The 19416-nt window shown below is 34.3% G+C and overlaps 3 protein-coding genes across 3 annotated transcripts; 2 read left to right on the forward strand and 1 right to left on the reverse strand.

Annotated features, from left to right (window-relative positions):
* Window positions 1-9705: 9705 nt before the first annotated feature.
* Window positions 9706-11428, forward strand: LOC124832350 (tropinone reductase-like). The gene is made up of 5 exons (XM_047306542.2): window positions 9706-9831; window positions 10093-10300; window positions 10482-10701; window positions 10818-10924; window positions 11015-11428. The coding sequence occupies exons 1-5, from the start codon at window positions 9743-9745 to the stop codon at window positions 11195-11197; spliced, it is 807 nt and encodes a 268-aa protein (XP_047162498.1). The 5' UTR covers window positions 9706-9742; the 3' UTR covers window positions 11198-11428.
* A 1063-nt stretch (window positions 11429-12491) lies between these two features.
* Window positions 12492-14439, forward strand: LOC124832318 (metal tolerance protein B-like). Its single transcript, XM_047306500.2, has 2 exons — window positions 12492-12810; window positions 13221-14439. Exon 2 carries the CDS (start codon window positions 13251-13253, stop codon window positions 14418-14420), a length of 1170 nt encoding a protein of 389 aa, XP_047162456.1. The 5' UTR covers window positions 12492-12810; window positions 13221-13250; the 3' UTR covers window positions 14421-14439.
* A 2747-nt stretch (window positions 14440-17186) lies between these two features.
* Window positions 17187-19312, reverse strand: LOC124839520 (ras-related protein Rab11C). The gene is made up of 3 exons (XM_047315356.2): window positions 19076-19312; window positions 18721-18913; window positions 17187-17876 (listed from the first exon to the last, which is right to left on the reverse strand). The coding sequence occupies exons 2-3, from the start codon at window positions 18883-18885 to the stop codon at window positions 17391-17393; spliced, it is 651 nt and encodes a 216-aa protein (XP_047171312.1). The 5' UTR covers window positions 18886-18913; window positions 19076-19312; the 3' UTR covers window positions 17187-17390.
* Between the last annotated feature and the right edge of the window lie 104 nt (window positions 19313-19416).

A 19416-nucleotide genomic window follows, 5' to 3' on the forward strand; every position in this document is an offset into this window, starting at 1 on the left:
CTGTTGAAGTGTCTAGTTCTCCAGTTGCCACGTGTACTCCAATGTACGTTATTTTCCAGGGTCTTACAATAGGTAACATATTTAAAGAGTGGTAGATGTACCTCTTTACAAAATATAAATTATATATATATAGTTTGTTAACTTATATAATCTCTTAAGTGTATCAAATTTTAGTTAACAAAAATATTTTATTCATAAAAAAATATATACTTTAAACACAGATATATTTTAATAATTTTTATTTTTAATTTAAAATAAAAAATAAAAATTATTCAAGTCTTTTAATTTTAAAACCTAGAATTCATAATATATAAAATTCATAATATATAAAGATATTTTTGTTAATTAAAGTTCGGTACACTCTTAAGTTAGCAAACTCGTATACGTGTACTTTTAAATGATTTGTAAGTTCTAACTTTTTATCTTTTTTCAAATTTCTTTTTTTGAATTTCTGTATATGTTCCTTCTTATTAGTATATCTGGGTTCATCATAAAAAAATATGTTTATTTAAACTTTCGTTAATAGGAGTTTTAATATAAAAATCAGATTGTATTTGTTTAAGTATTAATAAGAGAACTTTTTATTCTAATATCATTCAAAATTTAAATACATGGCTAAATTCACATTAAATAAAAATAATAAGGTTAAAAAGGTAAAAAAGAAAATCCTCACAAACTCGTTTAAGATCTTAATATAAACTTAAATTCAATGTTGAGTAGAAATGATAAAATTCAGCAAGATAGGAGAAACCTCACAAATCGCTTTTTTATATGAAAGTAATATAAACTCTTCATCTTAATTTAGATCAAGTTTCATTGAATCTTTCTCATAAATTCTCCTAAAAGGATCTGACAAGTTAAAGTGTAAATTATGTGATTTTGAATTTGTTACTTTATACCAGCCTTACAAAGAAATTATTATTTATATTTACTTATACTAATCACTTTATTAGGCCAAAAATAATTTCATAAATAGCTTAAAGACGTGACTTTTTTTTAAATAAAATAAACTATTATTAAAAGATAAATTCGATTTAGATTTTTAAACAACATAACATATTGTATATTTGATGTAAACCAGGTCATAGGTGGTTGGTGAATGACGTAACTAATTTTATTTCTAGGTTTAAACCCTCGGATTGTCCTCGTATTTATATGGAAATCTCAAATGGGTCATCGTTTTTTTTTTCGGTCTCAATTGGGTCATATTTTTTGTAAAAAATGAGTCAATTTTACCCTAACCGTTAAGTGCTCTCAGACGACGTTAAGTTTAGCTGAGCTGTATTTTATATTTGATGACGTGGCATTGTTCATTAAAATTGAATGACTGATGTGTTTTAAATCACCTTCCACGATCATGGTGAGAACAAGGGTTGAGCAGTCCCTGCAGGGTTCAGCGAGGTGCTTCCCGGTGGCAACGCCGAGGCAGGCGGAGAGGAGCTGGATCAAGAGACCCATGGCCGTTGCCCACATCAAAAGCCACAGGCCCATGGTCGTTGCATACTTTTGATCTGTTATTGAATATTGATACATTTATACTACTAGTTGGATTCAGTTCTTTAATACTCAAAGTATTTTGTCTTTATCTTTTTTTGGTGTCTTTTTCCGCGGACTGCTTCCAGAATTTTTGTTTAACAATGTTACCCATCTTTTTACTTGTACTTTGAACATCTTTTTACTTGTACTTTGAACATGCAGCATCATATCAAAATCCTCAAGGGGTACAGAACGAGCATGATCCAAATAATACAACTGTGCGTACTTCTTTGCAATATAGAAAATGCTCTTTTTGTTCTTGTTCATGACCCTAGTTTAATTGCAGATTTTTGTCGGCAATTTGGATCCTAATGTTATCGATGACCATTTGAGGGTTTATGCATCAGGAGCTGTGCAGAAGAAGCTTTGCGGGTTTTAAACGGCACACTTTTGGGTGGACAAAATGTTCAGCTTTCATGGGATATATCTTTGTGTCCTTACCACCATCCTCTATAAATTGCAGTTATGCAGAAACATACAAGTTTTAATTTTTTTTAAGCTAAACAGGGGCAGTTTTGAAAGCACTGATCTTTATGACCTTGTTGACATTCAAAGGAGAGAATGGAAGATGAAGTGCTTCGTCGGCGGAGGAGAAGAGGAGTTCGACAAACGTGCCCCCAACGACGGCTTTTTTTAGTTTGAGAGGGAGAAAGGGTGTGTGTCTGGGGAGCGAAGGTTTAAGGATGGGAGTGGAAAGAAAGCAACTTGGACGGAGGAGGAGCGGAAGAGGTGAAACGTGATCGATGGTTGGAGGAAAGAAGAAGCGGTGCCACTTGGATTTGATTTTAAAACACATCAGCCATCAATTTTAATCAACAATGCCACGCCATCAAAATATAAAATACAGCTCAGCTAAACTTAACGCCGTCGGTTAGGGTAAAATTGACTCATTTTTACAAAAAGTATGACCTAATTGAGACCGAAAAAAAAACGATGACCCATTTGAGATTCTCATCATATAAATACGAGGACCATCCGAGGATTTAAACCTTTATTTCTAATAACAAATGCTTTGAAAATTAGCCTCTTAAAATTATTGTACCTGTTTACATTGTTTTTATTTTTCTTATTTCATGTACAAAGTTGGAAAAAATGTAACATGCGTTTGTTATCCAAACTCAGATTCATCACACCTGTTCTCTTTACTTTATTTGTTTTCATCCTGGATGCAGAAAGTTACGCATGGAAGACTTTTCAAAAAGAATGTATTCAATTTGAATTTTAAAACATTTATAAAATATTACTTAATAAATATTTTAAAAGTTTAATTTCGAAGAAAAATCTCAAATTGTGCTAATATCTTTTATTTGTTTGAATTTTACTTTTATTTTAAAAGTTTTGATGTAATTATGTTATTTTCGTTAATAATGTATTAATATCGTTAAAAAAATATCATGATTTTTTTATTTTTTTAATTATTCTTATTTTTATTTTTTATTTTAAAAAATTGTAACATGTTAAATTCACGACAGTGTCACTATCACTCTAGATATTATTCTCTTATGCTCAGTTTTGTTTCTATAATGTTTCAATACTTTTTAAAATAAAACAATATTATCTCTTCCTAAACTAAAATAAAATTCATTTTTTCATAAATGTTATATAAATATTTGTTTATAATATTGAACTTTATTTTAAATTGTTTTCAAATTTTAAATTTATTTATTTTAAATTTTTATAAAATTGTTTAAAATAATTTTTAGATTTTATATTTGAATTTTTAAAATTATTAATTTTAAACTAACTCAAACATTTGTATAAAAATTATTGAATTTTATAAATTTTAAAAGTATATAATTTTTTAAAAAAATTGACAAAGTTGATAAATTTATTTTATTTTATGAAATGTAATCGATAAATAAGATTTTAGCTGAAATTAATTTTGATTTTTTTTCTATTCACATTATTTTATATTAAAACCTTTAAAACAATTTTAAATAAAATTCAAAGTAAAATATAAATATAAATAAACTTAATCTTCTTAAAAAATAATTAATAAAAAATATCAATTTTAATAAAAATATTTGTATAACATTTATATAAAAATTAAATTTTATTTTAATTTTGGAAAGAAATCAAATTATTTAATTTAAAAGAAATAGGATTAATTGAAACAGAATAAAAAAAATAGATGAACTAAATTAAGACTAAGGTAATGACAATCGATGACACTATCACTGTAACATCACGCTCTAACGGTCACATAGTACAGTTTAACATGCGACAAATTTCTAAAAAATTAAAAAAAATTCAAAAATAACTAAAATATATTAAAAAAACTGGAAATTGACATATGACACATTCTAACAAAAAGTACCTGATTGCATCAATTTTTAAAAAATAAAGACCAAATTAAAAAACATAAAAAAAAATCAATTTGAAATTTTTCTACAAAAATTGAAAGGAATGGCATGATTTAACAATTTTTAAACATTAAAAAATATTAGATTATGTTTCGGTAGATACTTTTGGGGACCGAGAGACTAACCTGCTGACGCGTCTGGGCCGCTCGCTCGCTTCCAAACTCCTCCTGTTGGCCGATCGGTGTTGGCGCAAACCGATCGGTCTCCTTCTTGACGAGGGGGATGTACCTGCAAAAGGTACTCCGACGCCCAAGTTAGGCGTGTGATTTGAAGAGCCTCGGCTCTTGGTTGAATATTTAGTGAATGATTATCACTATTGAGTATTTGAGAGTCATGTAGAGTAAGTGGAACGTACCTGGCTTTTGGCCCTGGCTTTGTATTTATAATTTACCTCATGGATCCTGAGCTGATATAAGCCCAATAAAATATAAACAGAATAAGATATAAACAGATTACCTGAATATCCGGTTGGTTGTTTGTAACCACTCGGTTAATATTTTATACTATACATTATGCCCCCCAAGTCCGAGTTAAGCGGTTGGCTTTAGCCGTGGTTAACTATAGGACTGATGAGTTTGAGGGAGGCTGCGTTGGCGGAACTGAAAGCGTTTTATCGCTCGACCTTCAACAGTAAACGAGAGGGATTTACCGCTCGTCCTTCAACAGGAACCGAGAGGAATTTACCTCTCTACCTTTGACATTAACCGAGCGGGATTTACCGCTCGTCCTTCAACAGTAACCGAGAGGGATTTACCGCTCGTCCTTCAACAGGAACCGAGAGGAATTTACCGCTCGGTCTTCTACATTAACCGAGAGCGCTTTACCTCTCGACCTTTGACATTAACCGAGCGGGATTTACCGCTCGTCCTTCAACAGGAACCGAGAGGAATTTACCTCTCGGTCTTCAACCTTAATCGAGAGGATTTTACCTCTCGACCTTCGACATTAACCGAGCGGGATTTACCGCTCGTCCTTCAACAGGAACCGAGAGGAATTTACCTCTCGGTCTTCAACCTTAATCGAGAGGATTTTACCTCTCGACCTTCGACATTAACTGAGCGGGATTTACCGCTCGTTCTTCAACAGCTCTTGGTCTTCAACCTTAATCGAGAGGATTTTACCTCTCGACCTTCGACATTAACCGAGCGGGATTTACCGCTCGTCCTTCAACATGAACCGAGAGGAATTTACCTCTCGGTCTTCAACATCAACCGAGAGGGCTTTACCTCATTAGCCGAGCGGGATTTACCGCTCGTCTTTCAACATGAACCGAGAGGGATTTACCTCTCGGGCTTCGACATTAACCGAGCGGGATTTACCGCTCGTCCTTAGACATTAAGCGAGAGGAATTTACCGCTCGTTCTTCAACATGAACCGAGAGGGATTTACCTCTCGGCCTTCGACATTAACCGAGCGGGATTTACCGCTCGTCCTTCAACATGAACCGAGAGGGATTTACCTCTCGGCCTTCGACCTAGGAGTGCTTCCCAGGGAACGGGCTTTACCGTTCGGCTTTGAGAGGGTTTTACCTCTGTTTTGAGCTAGGATTGTTTCCTAGTGAACGGGATTTACCGTTCGTCTTTGAGAGGGCTTTACCTCTCTCCCGAGGGGGATTTACCGCTCGGTCTTCGACCTAGGAGTGCTTCCTAGGGAACGGGCTTTACCGTTCGGCTTTGAGAGGGTTTTACCTCTGTTTTGAGCTAGGATTGTTTCCTAGTGAACGGGATTTACCGTTCGTCTTTGAGAGGGCTTTACCTCTCTCCCGAGGGGGATTTACCGCTCGGTCTTCGACCTAGGAGTGCTTCCTAGGGAACGGGCTTTACCGTTCGGCTTTGAGAGGGTTTTACCTCTGTTTTGAGCTAGGATTGTTTCCTAGTGAACGGGATTTACCGTTCGTCTTTGAGAGGGTTTTACCTCTGCTTTGAGCTAGGAGTGCTTCCTAGTGGACGGGCTTTACCGTTCGTCTTTGAGAGGGCTTTACCTCTCTCCCGAGAGGGATTTACCGCTCGGTCTTGGACTTGATCGTTAATTATGAACTTTGCTGACAAAATTGGCAATCAGTGCTTGCAATAGGAGACTTCCCCTTCGTTAATTGAATTCCATGATACTTTAAGCATGAAGTTCGTTTATGACTAGATCTTAGTCTGCACTTGCATAGTTGATGGCGTGGATTTCAATATATATTTGTTCAAGATGTTCATTGCTGAAATTCTCATGATGATATATATTATGGTATATAACCGTATAATAAATGATTCGGTTACCAGATATTATGAATTGCACCGAATAAATAACATAGATAATAAACAAGGTATCAAAACCGTTTCGAGATTTTATAATATTGTTGTTGATAGTTATCTCTAACACAATAATTTATTTGACTATTTGAATCATGCCAGAAAATGTTTCGGTTATAATAATTAGATAACTATATTTATAGTTATGTACTATATTATATATCATATATCATATAATATATTATGGATTATACTATATATTTAACATAAAAATATTTGTTATAATATCTATTATCAATTAGATATTTTATGAAATATTCATATTTCAAAAAATACTTATCTTGTTGACGACGTCTCACGTGTAGTTTTTACTTTGTCGAAAGTTTCTCGTGTTGATCCTGAAATAGTGATGTCGAGACCGAACGCTCGTCTTGGTTTCTTGTGGTTTCTAATAATCTTTCTGGTGCTTTGTTGTTCCTCCATGCTCCTCGTGGTCATCATTGGGTTTGACGCTCGGCCCCACGGTGGGCGCCAAAATGTTTCGGTGGATACTTTTGGGGACCGAGAGACTAACCTGCTGACGCGTCTGGGCCGCTCGCTCGCTTCCAAACTCCTCCTGTTGGCCGATCGGTGTTGGCGCAAACCGATCGGTCTCCTTCTTGACGAGGGGGATGTACCTGCAAAAGGTACTCCGACGCCCAAGTTAGGCGTGTGATTTGAAGAGCCTCGGCTCTTGGTTGAATATTTAGTGAATGATTATCACTATTGAGTATTTGAGAGTCATGTAGAGTAAGTGGAACGTACCTGGCTTTTGGCCCTGGCTTTGTATTTATAATTTACCTCATGGATCCTGAGCTGATATAAGCCCAATAAAATATAAACAGAATAAGATATAAACAGATTACCTGAATATCCGGTTGGTTGTTTGTAACCACTCGGTTAATATTTTATACTATACAGATTACATTTTGTTCAATACAATACAACACTTAAGAAATATGATATACATAAAACATTTTTTTAATCCTTTATGTTTCTTCCTATATTTACCTATGTTGGTCGAGTATGCCTTGGTCTCTAGAAGGTTGACGACACCTCAGCCTGCACCAAGAAGCCAATGACTTGTATGTTACTACTGCAGTACAGATCCATGTAAGCAAAAGAACGAATCACAGAAGGATTAAGGACAAGTAAACAAATTAGGAAACTCTAAAACAAGGTAATCCTGTGAAGCCTAGTTCCAACAAACAACGTCCATCTTAGAATTATATATAAATAGTCATTGTTATGTCAACGATATTATTTGTTGCAATCTCATTATCTTACTATTAATAACTAACTTAAGCATGCATTTGCAGACTTCCCCACTAAGATCATGTAATCCTCGTCAGAAGAGAACATCTCAACATCCATAACGTAACGAAGAAGACTTGTTATTTGAAGAACAGAGAAGAATGTACACTATATTTTCCTAATACATCTTGGCTAAAATAGAAGACTAGTGTACCTTTGGATATACATGGCCTAAGAGAAACATTTGACACCCATCACGGGACCGAGTTGAATCTGCAAGCATGGTATCTATTACGAACATGGCAAGCAAATGACCTAATGACACGAATAAAGGATCGAATCCCATGTCAATGATTGCCAAGTTGTAGGAAGAACTTGCAGAATTAAGGAAATGAAGCACCAAAGACATTGAGGCAATAATTGAAAAAGAATTGAAAAAGTTCAAGAATAAAGTCAGAGTCGAAAACATGTCATACAAAAAATCATACAGGATAACACCCACGAACTAATGTCCTAACCTCTACTATCGAAAATGTCAAAATTCACCACGAACTAATTAACAATCTATTTTTTTTATTATATTATCATTGCGCAAATTATCTTTCTCTATTCAGTATATTTTCGAATTTTCTACGAAAGAAAAGTTTTCGTTTTGCACAGGTTACATAGAAACCGAAAACAAAAAATAAAGAAGAAAATTTTACATTTTCATGAATAACATATATTTTTATAGGAAGTATATTTATGATTAAAATAAAGGTTTTTCTTTTTTAATAAAAGAATATAAACAGAGATAGAATAAAAGTGTTGACATACTAACTAATATGATACTTTTAAGGAAAGGAGAATGATAAAAGCGTTCTTAATTATATTTATAATCTTCATTTTAATTTCATTTATTATTCAATTAGACTTGCTCTCTCTTTTATGTTTTTAATTTCTATATCCTATCAATTACACACATATATATAACATGAAAAAAATTACAGAGAAATATGAAATTTCTAAATATGAAAACTAAAACGCAAATAATCTTTTATCCTTTTCTCCATAAAAACACTAAATAGTGTTCCTCGGTTTTGTCAAGTAATAAAATTATGTTATATGCTTAAATTTTTGAAATGTTATTTATAAATATTTTCAGAAAATACAAAGTAAATATATCTATAACTAAAATGATTATATGCATAGATTAATTTAAATTTATTTAGATAAAAAAAATGCTTAAGCACTTTTAATATAAAAAAATAAGAATATAAAGTGAAATGAACTTTTTCGGTAAGTTACAACTAATTTATATATATAGATCCAAATAATCTTTTGAAATAAGTGGAAAAAATTCTGCACACTAAAAAAAATATCACAGTTACATATAATCAAAATTCAAAATTCGTATATAAATTTCAAAATTCGTATGTAAAATAATGTTAAATACATATTACAATCATTTATCTAAAATTTAATTAGTTAATGGAGAAAGAATACAATTTTTTTATGGAATTAAAGTCATTCTTAACTCAAAATCTCAATAAATTAAATTTATTGATCTTTTTATCTTATATGAAATATAATTTTGTCATCTTTACGTGAAATTTTTAGACTCACATCTAGGTTTTTCCAACTTTGTACAGATAAAATTGTACATAATATGGTCAAAGAAAATCTCAGAGTAGTGGAATGCATGAATAAAAAACTAGCTAAGCAATTTCACAAGAGTGACTATCACAATAACAATTAAAAGGTTTTCATGAGACCAACCATTTTTTTTATCAACTAAACAGACGAGAGCCAGTACATTCGCATGAAAGAAATAAGCACTTAAATCGATAAAAGTATAATTTAACATAATGTGTCGATCTACAACTAAAAGTGATGGATCTCACACCAAAAAAATTGATGTTGTGCAGTTAAATATACACGTGTATCTATATATCTTTTTATTAGTGAGATATTATCCATTTTTAGCTAAGTTATCAGGAATTTATTTTTTATATCACTCAAAAAATCATTTACCAATGGAAGTATTTTACATTTATATAAACCCATTTATATATTATTTTATCCGTGGAACTTTGTATCCAACAAAAATCTCAATCACCGATTACATTAAGTCAACTTTTGCTGCACACAAAATTAGGAAGAAAAGGATAAGTTTTGAAAACTCAGCAAGTTCAATATTATCAAATTAGTTTCTGTGTACACAGATAAAATGAAATTTCATGACTATAAATAAAGTTCTTTAGAAGTAATCATATCAGTTATTATATATTAATCTTCACTCATCATAACATCTCCTTCGTTGAAGAGAAAACAATGGGTGAGACAAACAGTAGTAGCAAAAGCAGTAGGTGGTCTTTGCAAGGAATGACAGCACTGGTCACCGGTGGATCCAAAGGAATCGGGTTACTATCATCTCTCCTTCTTCTTCCATTTTTTTCATTTCATCTTTTGTTCCTAAATTTCAAACTTCCCTCTGAAAAATACCCATTAACTTGTTAACTATCAACAAAATCTAGAGGAAAAAGTGCTTAACTTTCGTGTTAATTAGTAAGAATGTTTTGCATCAATAAAAGATGGTAACAAGAAGATATACAAAATAAGTGGATATTGCATGAGAATTGTTTCTAGTTGTTAATTTATCTTATGTTTGTACTACATCCTAGATATGCTGTTGTAGAGGAGTTGGCACAACTTGGGGCAACTGTACACACTTGTGCTCGAAACGAAGCTGAACTCGGCGAATCCTTGAACGAATGGACCACGAAAGGATACAGAGTAACCGGTTCGGTCTGTGACGTGACCTCTCGTCTTAACAGAGAAGAGCTGATAGCTAGAGTCTCTTCTCAGTTCAATGGAAAACTCAATATCCTTGTCAGTAATTCATTCAGTTCAATAGCATGGAGTTAAAGTTATTTTTTCAACCTTTTTTTTTTTTTAAATTAATACTGTGAGAAATAGTTCAAAATCCATTTTTTAGTTAGGAACGATTTTTGCGTTAGTGTTTTTATTTGTTATTTTATAGGATTCTGCTTACATTTTGCGCGGATTGTAGGTAAACAACGTGGGAACAAACATACCGAAACAAACCCTGGAGTTAACAGCGAAAGATTTCGCATTTCTGATCAACACGAATCTTGAATCTTGTTTCCACTTAAGCCAGCTTGCACATCCTCTCCTAAAAGCTTCAGAAGCTGCAAGTATCATTTTCATGTCCTCGGTTGCTGGTGTTGTAGCTACAAACTTAGTATCCATTATCTATAGTGCAACAAAAGGTGATTGTTCATTGCATTCCATGTGGCAGTGTTAGCTAGCTAGAGATTGTAATGGATAGTAAAAAGTAGGAAACCGTAGCTGGTAATTTGAAAAGGTATATGTAATTGGCATGCAGGTGCAATAAACCAAGTGACAAAAAATCTGGCATGTGAATGGGCGAAAGACAACATAAGGACTAATTGTGTTGCACCAGGGCCAATTAAAACCCCTCTTGGGGATAAGGTAACCTTTTTGTTTGCACTGTCAGTGTATGATTATTCTTGTCATTTGTTTTCTTTGAGGGCATGATATGATTATGTCATGTTCTTGCAGGTCTTTAAAGAGGAAAAAGTTCAGCGTGGTCTCATTTCTGAAATCCCTCTTGGACGGATTGGAGAGGCAGAGGAGGTGTCTTCGTTGGTGGCCTTTCTGTGCTTGCCTTCAGCTTCTTACATCACAGGACAGACCATTTGTGTTGACGGCGGTTTCAGTGTTAATGGCCTCCATATATTCTAGCCTTAGTTTTCACTTTTTCTCTGTCAAGTCAGTTACACTCTCATTGCATTGGTTTCTGTCTCATTTAAGAATAAATTAACAGACTGTACTTTCCTAAATTGTGTTTGAATTCACATTTAGTTGTCAATCTCGCAGTGAGAGTGTAGTATGTTAAATGTATTTTGGAATGCATCATGTTTATTGTCTGGTTTTAATAAAACACAGCGCTTGTTTTCACCTTAAAACTCAAACTTCAGTCACTCATCCTCGAGTTGATGGAAGTAAAAATCTTCATATAACAATAATATTCTGAGAGAAAAGAGAGTATAGGATTTCTCTTCCTTGGTAGCGGCGGTGGCCTAAGCGGTGGTGCAGGTGCTTGCTGTTTTTTGTGCGAGGGTGGTGCATGTTCCTTGTGTTGTGTTGCGTGAGCTCTTCTTTCAACGCGTGCAGGGTGTCAATCGGTGCGGCGCTGTTTTGGTGTGGCTTGTGGGCTTAATGGTTTCATTTCTCAAACCGCTCTGGGACGAATTGGAAAGCAGAGGACGGTCTTCCTTGGTGGCATGCGGTGGTAAAAAAGTTGTAAAGCATCAATTATTTCTAACAACAATTTTTAACAATTTTTGGTATTTCATGTCTCACTATTTTATGTGTCACTATTTTCACGAATTATCACATAAGCAATAGTAAAAAATGATTAAAAATACTTTTTCCTAAAAAAAAGTGAATTTTAAGAATAAAACAATTATAAAAAATGTATTTTTATATGTTTTAAGAAATATATATATAAGAAAAGATGATACAAAATGAATATAACAAATTTATGCTACAAGATGAAACCATTTATGTGGAAGACCGCGTCATTACTCAAAACCAAGGACAGAAGCACTCCTGTTGCTAAGAATAAATAGAGGGAGGTCTTTATTTATTTATTTTCCTATGTAATTAGTAGATAATATCCAATTATAATTTTAGTGAATAATCATTATGACAATTATATAAATCTTATATTTTTTGAAGTTAGAAGTAAATCTCAATGAATTTTCTTACAATTATAAAATATTATTATAATTAAATTTTAACCATAAAAAATTATCATATTAAAAGATGTGATATCATCTTAAAATTCAAGATACGAAAGCAAAAAACCTTTTATTCCTGAAACAGATATTTTTTCTATTATAAGAAAAGACAAATCCAAACTATTTACTGGCTTTCAAATCATAAATAAAAGTAAATAGCATTTTCTGGGCGAAGCAATTACATTCGAAACGTACAAATTATTTAGCAAAATAAAACTAACGTATGGCATGGTATTGGTATAATGGTATCTGTTCTAATTTTGTGAGGGACGGAATCTACATAAGAAACATGTTGTTTGGTTCTTCTGTACATGGTTATTGCCGGCTATTGAAAAGCCTCCACGGAGAGACTTTTCGCACGGCAACATCAGGTTAAATTTGTGGTCACCATCATCAACATCAACATCTACGTCAAGTTTTTCTTCATTTCTATACCTTTCTCTTTCCCTTCCAATCTCTCTCTCGCCTCCTCTGACCTAAGCCCTCAATTCCTGAGACGATTCTTAATTTCCAATCTATTTCCTCGGTTCCACCACCGCTTCACTTCCACTGGTACGGTTTATTTATTTCATTAATTTACCTCCGTTTCTTTTCTGCAAAATCAAATTTTGTCACGTGCAAAAATACTCATTCCCCTTATGATGTAATTGGCGTTTGGCTTCGGCACTTTCAGTGATTTTCCCAACAGGCCCCTTAATAAGTAATGCCATCTCTGTTTATTTTATTTTGATTGCACACTTAAGATTGAAGAAGTCCAATTTATCGTTGACCCGATAATATGTCATTTTTTTTATCTTATTGCTTTAGTTTGAAATGGTAAAATAATGTACAATTTACCTAATTCTGGCTGTTTCTACATAGGAATGTAATTTTGAATGCTCTTTCTGGTGTTGGTGTTGGCAATCTAACAATAGACTGAGCCTTGGGTGACTTTTTCTAAATGGTTTTCTTGTTTTGATTAGGGTTTATAAGTACCCAGATTCCTGGAGCAAATGGAAAACGGGGAAGCCCCAATCTTGGTGGAAGAGAGGATAATGCAGGAAATTGAGATACCCATTGCATCTGAAAGACTTGATGTTCTTCCTATGAAGGCAGAGTCATCGTGTTGTTCTGGCTGTCCTTTTTCTGGACATGAAAATAGTGTTGTGACATCAAAAGAGTCTTCAAAGTCGGCAAAGAAACTTTGTGGTCTTATTGTTTTCTATGGTATTGTCATGGTTGTGGAACTTATTGGTGGAATAAAAGCTCACAGCCTAGCTGTCATCGGTGATGCAGCTCACTTGCTTTCTGATATTACTGGATTCTCTATCTCTCTCTTTGCAGTGTGGGCTTCGGGTTGGGAGGCAACACCACATCAATCTTTCGGATACAATCGTCTCGAGGTTTTGGGGGCTCTTATATCTGTTCAGTTAATTTGGTTGATATCTGGTTATTTGATATATGAAGCAGTTGGTAGAATTCTTCTACAAGAGGCCAGTGTGAATGGAAAGGTCATGCTTGCTATTGCAACATTTGGATTTGTTCTTAACTTTATCATGGTTGCATGGATTGGTCATGATCACGGTCATCATCATCATCATCATCATCATCATGGTTGTGAAGACTCTGGTCATGATCACAGTCATCATCACTGCCACACAGACCATGATCATGGGAATAAGGAGCTATCTATGATAAGTGACGAGGAGAGCGTTACCCTGGTTTCAAGTAATCACAGAAATACAAATGTCTTGAACCTAAATCTTCAGGGGGCGTATTTGCATGTCATGGCTGATATGATTCAATCTGTTGGAGTGATGATTGCTGGAGCCATAATATGGGCTGAACCTAAGTGGTTTATAGTTGATCTTGTGTGCACTCTTATATTCTCTGTTTTATCTTTAAGTGCTACCCTTCCCATGCTTAGGAATATTTATGGCATTCTCATGGAAAGGACCCCAAGTGAGATAGATATCAGCAAGCTGGAAAATGGCATTAGAAATATCAAGGGAGTGCAGGATGTTCATGACTTGCACATTTGGGCTATAACTGTTGGAAAACTTGTTCTTTCTTGCCATGTAGTGGCTGAACCTGGCATAAGTTCCATTGATTTACTAGGCATGATTAAACACTACTGTGAAAAAACATATCAAATACAGCATGTAACCATACAAATTGAGTAAGGCAGATATTTTTCCTCTCCTTTACTAGTGAATAATTGGTTGATGCATAGTCATAAAATTTTAAAAAGTGGGGTTTATTCTTTAATGTTTTGACTTAAGAGTGAATTTGATATGCTAAAAGTTTAAGACAGCACAAAAAAATGTTTCATGTTTGATTTTAAGATTGCTAAGAATAGACTAGTTTGAAATTCTGTTACTCAAGACTATTATGCACAAAATCATCCAAAATTAAATAAGTCTCAATTGTTTTCCCTATCATTAATATCCCTGCTCGTTATATGTGAAGAGTGAATGAACTCATCAACCTGTCTCTCAATTTCTCCATCTATCCTTTCTTTCCCTATTCTCTTTAACAGTAAAAACAAACTCCATTACACCGAAGAGCATAATGTAGATGAATATGAAGAAATCACCATGATCCATTTAAAGCTACAACGTCGAAAGATGAGGATTTGCTTGCCTGATGTCAAGTTGGGGGTTGTCATTGTAAGCAAGAATGTAGAGAAAAGTGTAATAATTACAAGTTTAACACACAATGATCAAAACAATCTTTGTTAATGTATTGTCCTTCCTTGTCTCTACAAGCAATTGCATCTTTTATTCCTCTTTCCTCGTCACTGGTCTTCAACTCCAATGGATTCCTTATCTTATAAACATTTTTAAGTACTATTAAGCCTTATGGAGGTTAAGTTTCAATCCTTTAAGTCTTAAGTCCCTTTGAACTAACTGTTCCTGGACTAAAATGCGATCACTACGATCAAAAGTTTACTTGATCAGAATAGGATAGTCTCTGTCATAGAGAATCTTAAATGGAGTGATCCCAATACTATGATGATAAGAAGTGCTATACCAATACTCTGTCTCTGGACAAACAAAGCAAGTTTACACAAACTCCTTGACATCTTTATGGATATCCTTACAATGAAATTGAGCAAGATTCAAGCCAATGTTTTTCTAAATCCAGGACTACCTCCTATTAGTGAGCTATAAAACTCCTATACATTTAACCAAAGCTTACGAGGGAATAACCAATTTGTCTTTCCGTAAAGCAACTAATCTTGGAAAAATAAAGTGTTCACTTGTCAGTTTTGAAAATATTTGTGATAAATTAGTGGTACATGGAAAATGTCATCTACATATCACCCTCGATTGGATGGCCAATCCGAGATTCTCAACAATGTTTCACTTTTGACTCTCCAAAAGAATGGTCCAAGTTTCTTCCTTAGGCAGAATAGTGGTATAACACAACATACCATACAAGTGCTGATATGACACACCTCAAAGTTGTTTATAACTGTGTTCTCCCCCAACTACTAAAATATGTCCTTCATGGAAGATCCCATTGCTGTGAAAGGACAATTGTTGACAAGAGATGCTATATTGTAAAAGTTGAAAATGAATTTGCAAAGGACACAACAGATTCAAAAGAAGTATGCTGATAAAAAAAGAAAGGATGTGCAATTTGAAGTGAGTTTGGTCCCTTTGCCATCATTCAGAAAGTTGGGAAGGTTGTTTATAAATTGAAGCTTCCGAATTTAGGAAGAATTCATCCAGTATTCTATGTTTCTTAGCTAAAATTGTGTCACATAAATCATGATCAACCTTATGCGTCCTTGCCATCAATACGTGAGGCATTCCCGTTAAAAAATAGAATAATATTCTTGCTCCAATCACTGCTATTGTTTTTTGTGTGTTTCATTATATATATATATATATATATATATATATATATATACACACACACACACACACTTTAGTTAGAAAATTTAAAGGAGTGTCCATGAAACTACTAATGTTACTAATATTTATCAATTTATCCAACAGAAGACAAGTACACCGCATATATCTATTATAAAAACCACTAATATGCTGATATTTTTTCTTGTCCAACTACGTATTTTGCAATAAATTAGATTTTGTTGCAAGAAATTAAGATTCTTTCTTGCATTAATGAATTATCTCAAACAATATGGAAGTGCATTATTCTTAACCGTTATATCCACTCATCGGTTAATATATATTAATGTGAAGATTGGAATGTAAAAAGTTGAAATAAAAAGATACCAAAACAATTGTATTAAGATCAAATTCTTGTGTAAACACAGACATTGCACTGAACAGATAATATTGTAATAAATTTTGTATTGCTGTAACCAACACTGTAGCTCGTGAACAGAATACGACCAAAGTGTCCCTAAATTTGCAATAGAGCAACGTAAAACAATCAAAATACAACTAAATGTAAATGTTTTAAGGTCATAACACCGCTTTAATTATTAAATGATATTAGTAATGGATGCCAATTTCCAACATCAACCTTTACTACGTGAGTTACCAATGTGAAACTCTGGTTTTTCAATGGAAAATAAGAACACTTAAGATTGACGTTCTAGAAAGCAATCTGGAGTTGCATTCTGTTTGATTGCAGTACGGATTCCACAACACAAAATTCCAAATTCATTGCAATTTTAATTATAATGACAAAAAAGTTGCTTTCCCCCATAAGCGAGGTGCTTGATTTTACCTCCTGAATCAGCCAATGAGTAGAAGAACTTGCAAGAGAGATTATTATACACTGCCAAGCAGGTCACAGGTTTAGCCTTGTAACAACAATGTATCGACAAAAACCAGACAGAAGGTGTATATCTTACATGACCTCTCTCTGAAGTGTTAGATTACCGTTAACCATCACATTTTACAATCAATTTCTGTCCGCTGTTCAAATATTACATTAACTCGTTAGAAACTATCACATCACAGAATAGATAATCCAAAGAAACTAGCAAGAGTATTGTTTTATAAATTTCACAGACTTCGTTTTTGCAACTCAATGGAGTAAATGTAATCTACATGTGTCTCTCTCACCCATAAAGAAAAAAAAATTAAAAAAGATAAAAAAGAGAAAAGGGCAAAACAGAATTGGGGGAAAAATACTATCTGCTACCAACGTTTTTCCCTCAAATGTCACCACTAAGTGGAGCAGCAGCCTCTCTTTGTGTTCCCAGATGCCTCCCCAACATTGATGGTGGTACCTTGACCAGGAAGTGTGGTACCACCAGCTGCTTCCTGAGCTGCGAGTGCCTTTTTGCTAACAATATGATAAATCTCTGTCAAAATGGTTTGGAATGCCTTCTCAATGTTGGTTGCCTCCAGTGCAGATGTCTCAAGAAACGACAAACCTTCCCTCTCTGCCAAGTTCTGACCATCGTCCCCCGAAACCGCTCTTAGATGGTTCAAATCAGATTTATTTCCAGCCATCATGATAACTATATTAGAATCCGCATGGTCCCTCAGCTCACGCAACCACCTTTGCACATTGTCAAAGGTTTGTCTCTTAGTAATGTCATATACAAGTAGAGCACCCACAGCTCCTCTGTAATAAGCACTGGTAATGGCACGGTACCGCTCCTGACCTGCTGTGTCCCAGATCTGTGCTTTCACAGTCTTCCCCTCTACCTGTACACAAAGAAAAAGCCATTAGTAATGCTGTAATGCAAACAAGCCTTCATGATCAAGGTTTTCAAAAAACCTTCTGCAACCGTGATTAAGACAGCAAGATTGAGGTTTCGTGAGCCTCCAAATGCAACAGGCATTGCACCAGCATTGAGTTTGTAATTTTCAGGAACATCAAAATATCATGACAAAAATACAACCTCTGACTGCAATTTAAAACCTTGTTCATTCAATTGACAACCATCCATCCAATTAAGAAAACCATCAAACATAAATAACCAAAATATTTCCACAACATTACCATATAATATTAGTCCTAAGTTCAAAGATATTTTCTTGACCAATTTTTAACTGAGAAGCAATCATCTCATCTGAAGGTACAAAAATCAGGCTAAAACAACTGTTTAGTTATTATGTTACATAAAATATTAATCCAAATCCTCATCCACTTGATCGTAACACCGAAAGCTAAAATCATTTCTCCAAAACATTATATTCATCAGAGGTTTTGAAAAACACTCTGTCATCGTAATTTTGATCACAACATCAAGGATTTTGTCCATAAACTCATGAAACGTCAAGACCACAGCAAAGCCACCAGCGCAACTTAAAACCTTGATATTTATTTCCTAAGAAAAGGATCTGAGATATAAATAAGCTATTCAATCAATCCTTTCAAGCAAAGACTAAAAAAAGACCATAGTCGAATACATATACATGCAAATAACGGGCAGAAATCCAAGCAGAAAGAAGAAAATAAAAAGACAAAATCAAGAAATACAATCAATCAGGAAAAACACACGTGTCCATTACGGAAAATCAGCAAAGAAAAAGGAGGCAGAAGTACCTGAAGAGTCCTGGTAGCGAACTCGACTCCGATAGTGGATTTGGACTCCAAGCAGAACTCGTTTCGAGTGAACCTGGAGAGGATGTTGGATTTGCCAACACCTGAGTCTCCGATCAAAACGATCTTGAACAGATAGTCATACTCGTGGTCCACTCGATGCGTCATGGCTCCTCTCCCCTCCGATCTCTCAAACCTGCCAGATCCAACACCGAACACCACATATTATTCATCCAGATCCAAAACCTAACCGTTAGGAGAGCACAGCGGCGCGTGGCCACACGCGCATAAAAAACACATTCTCGAAACGACGAAACGGATCTCTCTACGAACTGAATCGGAAAGAAAAAGAACTCACCGCAAGACCGCGACGAACTGGTAAACGAAATTCGTTTGGTGAAGTGTGTTTAGTTGTTAACTAAGCGAAGTAGAAAAGTTGAGAGAGAGAGAGAGAGAGAGGTGGGGAACCGGAGCAGAGCGGAGCGGTTCGGATAACCGGAGGAACCGCAGGGGATTTTGGTGGAGATGGAAAAGGAGAGTGGCCGAATTGGCCAACTGGAGAAAACAGAAATGTCTACGGGTGAGAAAGCAACGCCAACGCAAATAAATATGTTCATTTTTTAGAAAGAAAAGAAAAAGAAATATATATAATATATATAAATAATGTTTAACTATTATTATTAATTTATAATTTGTGGT

The sequence above is a fragment of the Vigna umbellata genome, chromosome 3 (genome assembly GCF_029865625.1).
Source record: "Vigna umbellata cultivar VRB3 chromosome 3, Vumbellata_1.0, whole genome shotgun sequence".
Classification (NCBI taxonomy): domain Eukaryota; kingdom Viridiplantae; phylum Streptophyta; class Magnoliopsida; order Fabales; family Fabaceae; genus Vigna; species Vigna umbellata.

Excerpts from the sequence above, each read along its gene's own strand:
- LOC124832350 (XM_047306542.2), top strand. The coding sequence starts at position 9,743 with ATGGGTGAGACAAACAGTAGTAGCAAAAGCAGTAGGTGGTCTTTGCAA. Across the intron at positions 9,832-10,092 it reads GGTGGATCCAAAGGAATCGG|ATATGCTGTTGTAGAGGAGT; the intron begins GTTACTATCATC and ends ACTACATCCTAG. Across the intron at positions 10,925-11,014 it reads AAACCCCTCTTGGGGATAAG|GTCTTTAAAGAGGAAAAAGT; the intron begins GTAACCTTTTTG and ends ATGTTCTTGCAG.
- LOC124832318 (XM_047306500.2), top strand. The coding sequence starts at position 13,251 with ATGGAAAACGGGGAAGCCCCAATCTTGGTGGAAGAGAGGATAATGCAG.
- LOC124839520 (XM_047315356.2), bottom strand. The coding sequence starts at position 18,885 with ATGACGCATCGAGTGGACCACGAGTATGACTATCTGTTCAAGATCGTT. Across the intron at positions 17,877-18,720 it reads TCGCTACCAGGACTCTTCAG|GTAGAGGGGAAGACTGTGAA; the intron begins GTACTTCTGCCT and ends CTTTGTGTACAG.